The following is a 13,025-nucleotide window of genomic DNA, read 5'->3' as shown; positions in this document are numbered from 1 at the left end:
GGTCATCTTTTTGACTGCACTACAGAGATGCTAATAACCTCTCTGCTTTGTGGTGTAGTGGGGGTACTGGCATTGTAAAGAGTTAATTACAGGGAGAAAAAACATTCCCTCAAATCTGGTCATCTTCACCTGGGGATGGACAGAAAACCAACCTCTGGTGACACACTCAGATCTATGCTGAGCTAAATGACTTGAGTAGCGACATTCAGTTGTACTGAAAACTCTTCTTCTTGTAGCCTGAGTTAACCCTGGAACAGGGAGAGTTACCCGAAGGCAAGCATATGAAAGCTCCTAAACGTGGCCATAAGCGAAAGCAGAAGCCGGGTGAAGAGGAGGAAGTGCAAGTGCCTGAGGACCCTGCCTTCAATGAATACACAGAGAAAGAACCTGAATTCACAGGGAATGTGGGAGATGAAACCAATTCAGCTGTACAGAGTATTCAGCAGGTGAGTTCCCATGAAAAGCTACTGGACAGACATTGCAACAGGGGTTGATGGTGTTGGAATCCTAAGGCCTAATGTGAATGAGCTAGAGATTTAAAGCTGAAGGTAGAAATCACAATTGAAAGAGATATAGAAAGATGGGGAAGGAAGAGGGGTCTATTTAATCCCCTCCACTTCCACTAAACTCCTTATCTTCATTTCAGCCCATTCGGTGCCACTGCCTCTTGCTGAAGCTGTGCTTGCAAGTTTGGAATTAATTCAGTGAATCGTTATCAATATTACATTTGTCTCTAGCTTGTTAGTTGCTTTCTTCCGCTTACAGCAGCAGATTCCCTTCAGCACGATATCCATGGCCAGCAGTAGGGGCACCAAAATGGTCTGCATCCAGCTAACATGTTTTATTTCAGAGAGCCAAACAGAAGGTTGAGGTTTTATTTCTGTTTTTCCTTAGGTGGTGGTGACCCTTGGCGACCCAAACGTCACGGCCCCTTCTAGTTCTGTTGGGTTGACAAATATTACCGTCACCCCGATTACCACGGCAGCTGGAACCCAATTTACCAACCTCCAGCCAGTGGCTGTGGGCCACCTGACTGCTCCTGAACGCCAGTTACAGCTCGACAATTCAATCCTTACTGTGACATTCGATACGGTCAGTGGTTCTGCCATGCTGCACAATCGCCAAAACGATATTCAGATACAGCCGCAGCCAGAGGCAGCCAATCCCCAGTCTGTGGCCCATTTTATAAACCTGACAACCCTGGTGAACTCCATTGCTCCTCTAGGGAACCAGATCGCAGAGCAGCATCCGCTGACATGGAGGGCAGTGCCTCAGCCCGATGTCCTGCCGCCCCAGTCGCAGCAAGCACAACAGCAGTCAGGACAGCAGCAAGTTCAAACAGAGCAGCAACAGCAGATGTACAGCTACTGAGTGATGCTTGACAAGTCTGGAAAAGGACTGGACTCTGAGACAATTTTTTAAAAAAGTGGGAAACGATAAGTGAATGGTTTGCTGGATACCAAACGGAGTTGGAAAAATGTTTATACAATGAAATGTAAACTAAAATTGGCATAGCACCCTGCAACACTGTGGTCTTGAAATTCACACACTATTTCTAAACGCAGCACCACCTAGAAGTCTCGTTCTAAATTCAGCACCCCAGTGTGGTGGTGTGTTTTGTGCAGTGATGGTTCTGGGTTTTGACCAGAGCATCGCAATAGACCTTACACAAAGAGGGGAAATCACAAATAGTACATATGACTAACCCCTCAGCCATACAATTTAATTGTTTTCCAGTCTGGAAGGAATGTATACACTGAGCTGGGGTTCACTGGTTGTCACCTTCTAGAGACTGAAATGTAAAGATATAATTGAACCCCCAAAAAAGGATTGTCTTGCTTTTTCCATTCTTAGAAGGTCTTGTATCTCTGGTAAAGTAAGGGTGAGGGTTGGGGCTGGAAGTGGGGGAAAGTCTATGGGGTAAAAGAAAATGTACCCAATTTCACAAAGTATTTCCATTGTGGTGATGGAAAAATATTTTATCAGTAAAACATGTCAGTGCTACCTGAAGCAAATAGCCAGTCTGATGTTAAAACAACTTTACTAGAAGACCATAAAAGTTGTTTGAATCAAACCGGTTATGAGCTGAAACCATAATGTGATAAAATTTTATGTAATTTTGTCAAAATTGCTCTTTCAATATTGCTTTTAGCTAGGAGGCTTGAAGAGCAATCAGTCCCCTTTGATCAAGTTCAGGATGTGAATTTACCAATTAGTCTTCTTTCATCATGTAATAAACATTTGAGAAAGTAATTTTTTATATAGCCTTTGTATTTCACTGTGTGTTCTTGGTGGATATTTACGTATTAACGGCTGGTCTGACTTAGTTCCATGTATCTTTTCATCTCCTTATTCTTCTGCATGGCAGAACTAGTGTGTGGATTCTGCTTGTAGAACTTCCAAATCTCATAGCCACACACTGGCTGTCATGAAGTCATAAAGTGCAATGTCTAACATTCTTGTATACTGCCACAAGGAGGCACTCTGAGCCAATGGATATAGGCCTGCCTGGATATATGACCCATCTATGCTGAGACTGTCATTTCCAATGCCTGATAAGCTGTATCCTCCATATCTTCTGTTTGTGCCAGTGTGCAGTCTGGATTGTTGCATATCAAAATGACGATGATATCCTCCCACACAAAGGACAAAGCACTGCTGTTGTCAAAGAGCAGTGAACAGTAAAAGTTGCTCTCTGCCACTGGACACCTGAAAGGCAAATTTTCCAAACCAGCAATGGATGAAGAAAAAGTTCCTTTGCTGCATTACAAACAGAGGCACTCAAACTTGCTAAGAGGGATATTCCTTCATACGGCAATTGCTGCACTTCACAATGGAAACAGACTGATGTTAATGAAAAGCCTATCTGTGCCTAACATATTAATGAAAATGTTCAATTTGTAAACAAAAACGTGATGAGGAATGAGTTAAACTTGAAAGTGTGTGTCAGCAAGATCTACCTCACCCTTAGAGAATGAATTATAGTATCCACAGAAGAATAATTCTACTTAGAAACAAAAACAGATCCCTCAGAAGTATGAATGCCTGGAAATGAATAGTTAAGGGATGTGCAACCACTTTGCTCATTATTAATTATCTGTATTGTAGCATTGTCCAGAGGCCTGAAATAGGAGTGGGACCCTGTCGTGCCAAGCTCTGTACAAACATTCAACAAAGAGTCCCTGCCCCAAGGGGCTCACAACAAAAATAAAATTCAGAACCATATATTCTATTGCCCCATGCAAATTACACCTTCCCACGCAACCTAAATTATGCACCCTTGTTGTGGTCTGAAATAATAACAGTGTTAGCGAGATAAAGAAGAAATAACATTCTGTTTAATTAGAACTGAAGATTTCAAAACTAACAAATCCTGCATCTTGGCAGGGTGTTAGACTAGATCAGCATTTCTCAAATGCGGCCACAGCCTCCTGGGCAATGATTGGGGGAGGGGGCAAAGCAGCAGCCTCCCCCTCCCCCCGCCTCCCCCCCCCAGCAGGGGTTGGGCCCTGTCCTCTTCTGCAGACACAAATGCTGGAGGAGCAGGCAGCCAGTGAGTTTCCCACCTTGGGGGGCGGGGGGGAGGGGGTCAGGTTTCAGCCCTGGAGTGGTGGCCAGCAGTGGGGCTCCAGATTGCAGTGACAGGCTCCTTACCCCAGCTGCAGTGCTTCAGGCTCTGTCTCCGGGCCCCATCCCCTAGGCGCGGGGCTTCAGGCTCCATCCCCCAGCCATATGATGACAGACTCCAGCCCCAGGCTCAGCACCCCTCCTTCATCACCCTCGTGTCCCACTGCCTTCTCTGGCTCAGGGCTTCAGCCACACTGGGGCAGGCTCCAGCCCTGGGCTTATCCCCTATGACCCCTGGCCTTCGCTGCCTCCTCCAGCCCTAGGCTTCAGCCACGCAGCAGTTGTTGGACACTGGCCCCTGCTGCCTTCCTATCCACCTCCCCATTCAGGGCTTAATTTGTCCCCAGGCTTACCAGGGTTGAATAATCTGCAGTGAAAGTGCTATTTGTATGTTTGTTAATATCACTTTTCACAGCAAAATTAGCTGCTAGCTGAGACTGTGATATTAACATACAAGCACCACTTTTCATAGCAGCAGACTTACTAGACTTAAGTCTAAAATCAACAAAGCAAAAGGGACAACAGAAAAGACAAGAATGTGCAAAGCACCTTATTTGTATTTCTATTCTGTTTAGACCCAGTAAAGAATAGAGACAACTGTACATTATTTTTATTATTGAGTCTGCAAAAAAAAGCCAACCCTACATAAGTGAATTACATACACATGTCCAAATCAGTGTACATATTTGTTTTTCCTAAAGTTAATTAAGTATTTTAGGAAAAATTGACAAGAATGGCCGCCACCACCAAGAGTTGGTGGCTGCACTCTGAGGCCACCAAAAAAATCGTTATGAGAATCCCTGAACTAGATGACCCTTGCTGTCCCTTTTAACCATTATGGTTCTATGATTCTGTGCCCCAGGGTACATTTGCTTATGTTGGAACTCAGTTTTCTGCAAAAAGAACAGGAGTACTTGTGGCACCTTAGAGACTAACAAATTTATTTGAGCATAAACTTTTGTGGGCTACAGCCCACTTCTTCGGATGCATAGAATGGAACATACAGTACGAAGATATATATAACATCTTAAGAGTTTGTATGGCAACTTCCACCTTTTCATGTTCTCTGTATGTATATATATCTTCATACTATATGTTCCATTCTATGCATCCGATGAATTGGGATGTAGCCCACAAAAGCTTATGCTCAAATAAATTTGTTAGTCTCTAAGGTGCCACAAGTACTCCTGTTCTTTTTGCGGATACAGACTAACATGGCTGCTACTCTGAAACCAGTTTTCTGCAAGTGTGTTGTGCTGATCGAAAATGTTTTTGAGAGAGAGAGAGAGAGCGAGCGCACTGGCAAAAAAAAAAAATTGTGGCGGAGAGAAATCATTATGGAGTTACAAAATGTGTTGCTATATGTTGGTGTAAAGTTAACTGGTACATTTTACCTAAATTTACTAATAAACGTATGTATAGCTTTTAAAAAAGTGTACTATATGTTAGAGCCATATCAGACTGAAAATAGACCTCTTGATAAGGAAATGTTTGGGTTTTTTTTTTCTTTCATTTTCCTAGAAATATGTTTTCAACTTTATATGTATTTATGCAAAGTGAAATTTGGCTGGGAGGTGTAAGTTCATCAGATGGCAGTAAGTAAAAGGAGTATGTGGCATGAGTGTGTATTTAGTTTCTTTCATTTCTCCAGAGCCTAGTAGATTGGTGTTTCTGCAATATAAATAATGAGGAAAGTGGCTTCATCCCTTAACTGTTCATTCCCAGACTATCATATTTGAGGATTTTTGAAGCAGAAGCATTATAATACAGGTGCAGTGGGACAGGATAGGCTCTATTGCTAAATGCTTTCAAAATCAACTCATTCCTGCTGTTGTTTGTGAATTTCCCTGCTTTTTTTCTCCTTTAAGTGCCAAATGTTGAAAGAGGGTTGATGTTTATATGGTTTGCAATAGAGAGAGCCCTACTGAGACAGATTTTATGAGGACCAATGAAGCAGAGCTGCTTTCCTCTGGATGTTAGCGAGTCCAGGGTGTGGAAGAGTTCCCTGTGGGCGGGATCAGAATGGGCGCAGTGGAGAAGGAAAGGCTTTTATCTGTGTGATCATATAATGAATGTTTGCATGCCACCCATTTATTTGATCTACTGTAATCATATCAAAAGAAATGTGTCTCTTTTGATCCTCCAATAGCCTTCCCCTAACCCTAAAATACTAAAAGGCATTTCACCGCAGGAGAACAAAAAGAAAAACATTGAAGTTCCTTGACCAGGCCACTTTGAAGAGATTATGAGCTAAAAAAGTATTAGAAAGTTTTTCAAAAATTAAACTTCAGCTACGTTTTTCAGAGCACCACAACTTTAAAACTGTTCTACTTGGGTCAGTATACTGCAAACATCACATTTATCAGAGTATTTCTCTTAATTTTTTTCACCAAACTTCCCCCCAAAAAGCCATGTACCCAGGGTGAGATGCCACGTGTGGAACTGCAGCACAATTGATGTCTTTTTGGAGAAGTTGGGGGTGGAGGATCTTAAAAATGAGCTGATCTTGGAGAGCTAGTGAGTGCTGCAGCTTCACAACTGCTCTCCCTGTGAAAACATGTCCTTCGCAATGCTCCCTCAGGATTGGCCTGCTTTTACCTTTTTCCACAGAGTTTGTCAAGGATTTTTCTTTAATACTTTGGCCCAATATGAGGAACTTGCTTATCTGAGCAGTTTCTATATCTCCTACGCTCAAGAAATATTGTCTTTAGATAAAACGAATACCAAAGTTATGCCACTTTTGTTTCAAAGTAAAAATACAAGGGGTGTGTAATCCAGCACAGAGACGTGCATTTATTGAACAATATCTTTGCCAATACATCACCAGCCTCTTTTGACTAACGTTAAGTTATTCCCTGTCTTCTCAGCAATGATTTGGGAATTTTGCACATTGATAATAGCAAAATATTGAATTATTTGGAGCCAAAATGGCAACATTGTATAGCGATCCATGTACATACAAGTGTCTATTGGTAAAATATTTATTTAGTTGAACGGTGCTTGTGGCACATTGACACTGAAACAAAGGAGCCTCAAGCTACAGAATCTTTACTAGCGCGATCATTCAAAACCAAAAAGGGATTAGTGTACCATAGGGCTTTGCCTACAAGTTACATAGACTTGCTGTAAAGGCAATAGGCTTACTCAGTAGTTATGTCATGTTACATTTGTACATACCACAGAATACAAAAACACAGGGTACAGTTTTCAAATAATTATACTATAGCAGTGCCATTGTAAAGAAGTGGGATGAGGAAGAGGTTAAGTCCTCCTCACTTGTAGTCTGAGTTCTCTCAGGAAAACGTACTGTATCAAGTGCTATTACACTGTCTACCATTAAACTTTTTTGAGACTTCTCAGTATGGAAGGTGTATATTTTATGTAGAAACGTACATATCACTTTTCCCTCTGTCTAAATAGCCAAGTTCTCTGTACCTTTTAATGTTCTGGAAATTTTGTCTGAAGTTGACATGGGTAGGTAAATTTTTCAGAAAAGATTTCCTATCACTGTGTAATAGAACAATCCAGTAAATGGTGCTGTGTGTGTATGCAAAGGTAACTGAATTTCTCATCCTGAAACCCATGAGTAGAGCCATATACACAGCCTATATATACACAGACTATGGATGCCATAACATCTCCAATTCCTGGCTTCCTTAAAGAAGGGAAATTCAGTGTATCTAGGGTGACCAGACGTCCCGATTTTATCGGGACTGTCCCGATATTTGCTTCTTTGTCCCGCGTCCCGACCGATGTTTGGTCGGGACGCGGGACAAAGAAGAAATTTTCCCTTCCGCTCCGGCTCCGCCCCCTTCTCCCCCCATTGGCTCCCTCCTCAAATCCCCGCCCTGGCCCCGCCTCTTCCCCAGCATTCCTCCTCCCTCCCAGGCTTGCAGCATGGCAGTGCAAGCCTGGAGGGAGGGACTGGCGGCGGCGGTGCCTGGATCCTGGAGCTGGTAAGTCAGCTCCAGCACCCGGGCACCGGGCAGGCAAAGGGGGCCTGGCAAGGGAGGGAGACGGCGGGCTCAGCTGTGAGCCCCCCCGCCGCGCCAGAGGGCTTCTTCCCGCGGGCTGCCTCACCCGGGGCCGGGAGTGCAGCCTGGAGGCTGCTCCAGCCCTGCAGCCCGCGGGGCAGCGCGGTGGGTCCGGGCGGGGGCAGCGCGGAGCGGGCGGGGGGTGGGTGGGTGGCGCGGGCTGAATCCCCGCTGCTGCTGGGGAGCCCCGCGCCTCTCCGTCCCGCTCACGGCCGCGGCTCCTTCCTGGCCGGACGCGCCCCCCCCCCCCCCCCGGCTTGCCCCGCGCACATGCGGCGCACATCCAGCTGCTCCTTCCCGGCGGGAGGGAGACTAGGCGCGGGGGACGCGCGCCGCATGTGCCCGGGGCAGCGGGGGGGGCGCGTCGCGTCGGGAGGGAGCCACAGCCACGAGCGGGAGGGAGAGGCGCGGGGCTCCCTGGCAGCAGCGGGGATTCGGCCCCTGCCACCCACCCGGCTCCTGCCCGCTCCGCGCTGCCCCGCATATGTCCGTGGCGGCCCAGGGGGTGGGAGGCTCCGCGGGGAGGGCAGCGCGCGGGGCCTGCTAATGCCCCAGGCCCCTTAATTTTTTTGGCCCCGCCCCCTTTTTTGGCTCCGCCCCCGTCCCGATATTTTACGCTTGTAATCTGGTCACCCTAAGTGTATCTGCTGTGGACTGGGCTTCCCATTGCCATTCAGGGGGCTGGAAGAATTTTGTAATTTTGCCTTCAGTTAACAAGTTGTGAGTCACTGACTTCATTCATAGTATTGTTGTCCTCACCTAGAAGCCAAAGTAGCAATGGTAGAAAGAACAAGGAACAGCTGCAGACTCTTCCAGATTCTGATAGGTTTCAGAGTAGCAGCCGTGTTAGTCTGTATCCGCAAAAAGAAGAACAGGAGGACTTGTGGCACCTTAGAGACTAACAAATTTATTAGAGCATAAGCTTTCGTGGACTACAGCCCACTTCTTCGGATGCATATAGAATGGAACATATATTGAGGAGATATATATACACACATACAGAGAGCATAAACAGGTGGGAGTTGTCTTACCACCTCTGAGAGGCCAATTAATTAAGAGAAAAAAAACTTTTGAAGTGATAATCAAGCTAGCCCAGTACAGACAGACAGTTAGATAACAAGTGTAAGAATACTTACAAGGGGAGATAGATTCAATGTTTGTAATGGCTCAGCCATTCCCAGTCCTTATTCAAACCGGAGTTGATTGTGTCTAGTTTGCATATCAATAAATTTGTTAGTCTCTAAGGTGCCACAAGTCCTCCTGTTCTTCTTTTTCCAGATTCTGATGTTACTTTGAGAATCTATATGAATTTCAAGTTACAGCTGTTTGAATATTAGCTAGAAATTTACATTTCTGTTCATTCCCGATGTAACAAGTAAAGACTCTCCCTGGTGGGGTGTCACAGGTCTGAGGAAATACTAAGGGTAAAAGTGGGAAATCAAATTGCTATTTTTATTCTTGGAGCAGAATAGCTACCTGTGACAAAGTTCCTCCTCTATCTTGATGGGTCCTGCGCTTATTGTCGGATTTTCTTGCCTCAAAGATTCACCATGTGGGTTGGGGAACAGCCCAGAGACCTTCCCCTCTGGAAGAACCCACAGTCCAGGTCAATTGGGAGGTTTGGGGGGAACCCAGGCCCACCCTCTACTCCGGGTTCCAGCCCAGGGCCCTGTGGACTGCAGCTGTCTATAGTGTCTCCTGTAACAGCTGCATGACAGCTACAACTTCCTGGGCTACTTCCTCTTGGCCTCCTCCAAACACCTTCCTCATTCTAATCACAGGACCTTCCTCCTGGTGTCTGATAATGCTTGTGCTCCTCAGTCCTCCAGCAGCACACCCTCTCAGCTCCTTGCACCTCTTGCTCCCAGCCCCTCACACTCACATCACAAACTGGAGTGAGCTCCTTTTAAAATCCAGCTGCCCTGATTAACCTGCCTTAATTGATTCTAGCAGCTTCTTCTTAATTGGCTCCAGGTGTCCTAATTTGCCTGCCTTAACGGGTTCTAGCAGGTTCCTGATTACTCTAGTGCAGCCCCTGCTCTGGTCACTCAGGGAACAGAAAACTACTCATCCAGTGACCAGTTTATTTGCCCTCTACCAGACTCCTGTACCCCACTGGTCTGGGTCTGTCACATACCTTATACCATTACAAGTATAAGATCTTACAAGAGGGCATTGGAGGACATCAGGAACTTAGTAAAGAAATGAAACTGAATTCCTTGTAAAAGGGCAGGGGACGGAGTTCAAAATACCATTGAGACAATATCCAAAGGAGAAAATCCTATCGAAAGTGAGGATACTTATTAGGCCACTGGAGCTGGTGAGCCTTGCAGGGGCGAAAGGGCAATGTGGAGCACATACTTCTCACAACAAATATGGCATTTGTACTTTGCAACTCCATCATTCTGCAACCCCAGATAACAACAGACAAGCTCATGCCAGCTAATGTCCAAAAAAGTTAAAAATCACTAGTTTCAAGAAAATAACTGAACATGGGGAAAGACACAGATGGTTGTTATCAGGTCTTCCAAAAGGTGTTTCCTCCAGCTCTGAGATGTTTTATTTTTCTGCCACTAACCCATTTGCACTGCAATAGGTAAGAAGCAGCTGCAGTTTTCTTGATTAAACCCCTGATTTGGAAACCTTTATAATGCTGCTGTAAAAATTTACTTCAGGCTCTGACTTGCACAAAGTGTAGCATACAGCACATTTTAAAACAAACTGAGAACATTGTCTTGGCTGTTTTCTTCGTACCTTTCTAAACACACTACTCGTTTGAGCTACGGAACTCACATTTCCATTTCAAACTGAAATTCATCATGTGAAGCATCCATAATATAATCAAACCACATTTGAAGTTTTGGATTGTTTTCTGAAGAATCCAAGACATCCCCCACTGCCCTTATACAGGGCCCTGAGCTCTCCCTGACACTGTGCTGTCCTCGGTCCTGAGTGTTCTCATGCATGCTGTCTCAGCACCCACACACGCAGTCCCCTACTGCTGCCCTGCATCCAGCTCTGAGCTCTTCCTCAGATAGATAGGCTGAAGAGCACCATCCTCACCAGGGGCCCAGCAGTTCTGGGAACCCAAACTGCATTCTGTGTGTCTGCTTCTCCAGGAAGAACCAAATACCCAGAGCCAATCCTCCCACATGCCTGTGACTCGGGATTCCTGGTTAGGGTGACCAGATGTCCCGATTTTATAGGGACAGTCCCGATTTTGAGGTCTTTTTCTTATATACGCTCCTATTACCCCACACTCCCTGTCCCGATTTTTCACACTTGCTGTCTGGTCACCTTATTCCTGGTGCTACCTGCTTTGCTTCTCCCGAGGGTTGGGAGTGCCCAGGGACACCAAGACTACAAAATGTGGCACACGGAATTGCAGTGCCACAGAAGGGTCTAGACTGCTCCCTCATTGTGCCCCTGCCAAGCAGCGGGGCCTCTAGCCCCACGCACCACCAGAAAGCTCCTGGGCATGACTGTGCCAGTAGTCCTCCCAGAGCTGTGCTACACAAGCTGCAGGGCTTGACTCGGCAAGGTGCTCAGCACACTGGCCCCAGTTCAGCAACTCACTTAAGCATGTGCTTAACCTTCAGAAGCATAGAAGTCCAGGGGAACTACTTATGTCCTCAAAGCAAAGAATGTGCTTAAGTACTCTGCTGGCTGAGGACCAGAGTGCCTAGCACCTTGCAGGATCAAACCCACAGTGCATGGACTCCCTGCAGCCTGTTCTCCCGTCCCGTCCCTGCTGTGCTGGGTACCCTCTGCTTAGTTTTCTTTTGAATGTTCACAAGACTGAGCTTTTATCAAAGGTACCTGTGGTATTCGCCAGGAGCAAACACTCAGCAACCTGCAAAATGTCAAGTATGTGGGGAATACTATGAGAGTGGACGGGCTTTTGCCACCATAACAATAGATGGGAGGTGCATAGGGAGTGGGGCTGAATTGACATTTATCTTGTACCAGCCCTAACGAGGTGAGCTGGTGTCCAGTTATGGAACTACAGCAGACTGTGTTTTCTGTCTCATCATCCATCATCTTCTGGTACAAAAATAAGGAAACATGATTTTGACTAAACGACTCTAAAAACCACAGCAAGGGAACACACAGGACTGAAACAGCCTTTGGCCTCCTGGCACACTACAAACTTCTCTCATGTGCTGCACTTAATATCCAATCAACTTTTGTCTTCTCTTCTGCTGTAGACAGTGGAGCTTAAGTTCACTTAAGATTATTTTAATTTATTTCTAATAATATGTTCTGGGTTTTAATATTTAGTTTTGTTATAAATTTATTTAATGTTTCTAATTTTTCCATTAAAGGCCATTGGCATTTTGGGTGCAGAGGGAATGAAGGATCAGGCAGTCACTTAATAAACGGTTATCTGGTAAAAACACTTTTGTTTCAAGGTTCCTTAGAGAAGGAACTGAGGAAGACTGTCGGAAGATTATTCTAGAAACACATTCCAGTCCTATAGACAGAGCTTGGTTGGGCAACCTCCTGTCCCACACGGAGCACTTCTTTATTATTATTTGTCCTACACTGTAGCACTAAAAGCCCCAAAACAGATCACAGACCATAGTACTAAGCACTATATCAACACATAGTGAAAGATAGTTTGTGCCCCAAGAAGCTTACACAGAAGGCCTGGTTTACATCTAAAACTTAGGCTGACCTAGCTATATTGCTCAGGGCTGTGAAAAATTTCATGTGTGGTGCATATATCAACTCTCTCTCTCCGAATTTTTCATTTCAGTGTCGGATGGGACATAAGGCTTGAGAACAAAACTTGACTGTTTTGTATATAGCAGCAGAAGCCTAACATAACCATAGCATTTTACTAAGGAGTACAGCTCCTTGATTTTTTTCCTGACCGGTTACAGCACAAAATTCTTACCTGCTTTCGCAAAATTCACAGTGAAAAGGATGAACATCAGAGTGGCTCAGTTTGATGTGCATTTTCAAACCTGCCACTGAGTTGATCATTTCATACAATTAATATTTTACTCGATTAACTGAAAAGAAAAACATTCTTATTTCTAGTTGCAGTGGTTCGATAGGAAAGGCAGATACGCAAAAAATACATGAACAGAAAAATATTCCATAAGTGCTCACAACCCAGGAAAAATGACATCACAGTCTCTAAATAGCCCACTAAAATCCCTAAATATTTTGGGGCAAATTTTGCACATCAGTTACACACTCGCAAATCCAACAAAAATCTTTTCTTAGGCAAGTGAGGGAAAGTACTCCTGGGGGAATTCTGCACCACTGCGCAAGCACAGAATTAATGACCCCCACAGATTTTTCCCCCCTGCAGAATAATTGTTTCTGACAGGGAGGTGAAGGGAAGCCGCAAGA

General features: G+C 45.0%; 1 protein-coding gene across 6 annotated transcripts in view; it reads left to right on the top strand.

Moving 5' to 3' along the window:
* The window catches only part of PRDM15 (PR/SET domain 15), a 53,311-nt gene extending 51,058 nt beyond the window's left edge, over nucleotides 1-2,253 (top strand). For all 6 annotated transcript variants that reach the window (XM_008179850.4, XM_024100515.3, XM_065577777.1 and 3 more), the window contains 2 exons: nucleotides 237-446; nucleotides 895-2,253. In XM_008179850.4, coding sequence (XP_008178072.2) covers nucleotides 237-446; nucleotides 895-1,371 — 687 coding nt within the window. In that variant the 3' untranslated portion in view covers nucleotides 1,372-2,253. The remainder of the gene's footprint in view (nucleotides 1-236; nucleotides 447-894) is intronic.
* Nucleotides 2,254-13,025: the final 10,772 nt, after the last annotated feature.

This window comes from Chrysemys picta, chromosome 1 (genome assembly GCF_011386835.1).
Source record: "Chrysemys picta bellii isolate R12L10 chromosome 1, ASM1138683v2, whole genome shotgun sequence".
NCBI classification, from domain to species: Eukaryota; Metazoa; Chordata; order Testudines; family Emydidae; genus Chrysemys; species Chrysemys picta.
The sequence above is the reverse complement of the archived record's forward strand: the minus strand, read 5'-3'. Positions and strand labels throughout refer to the sequence as shown.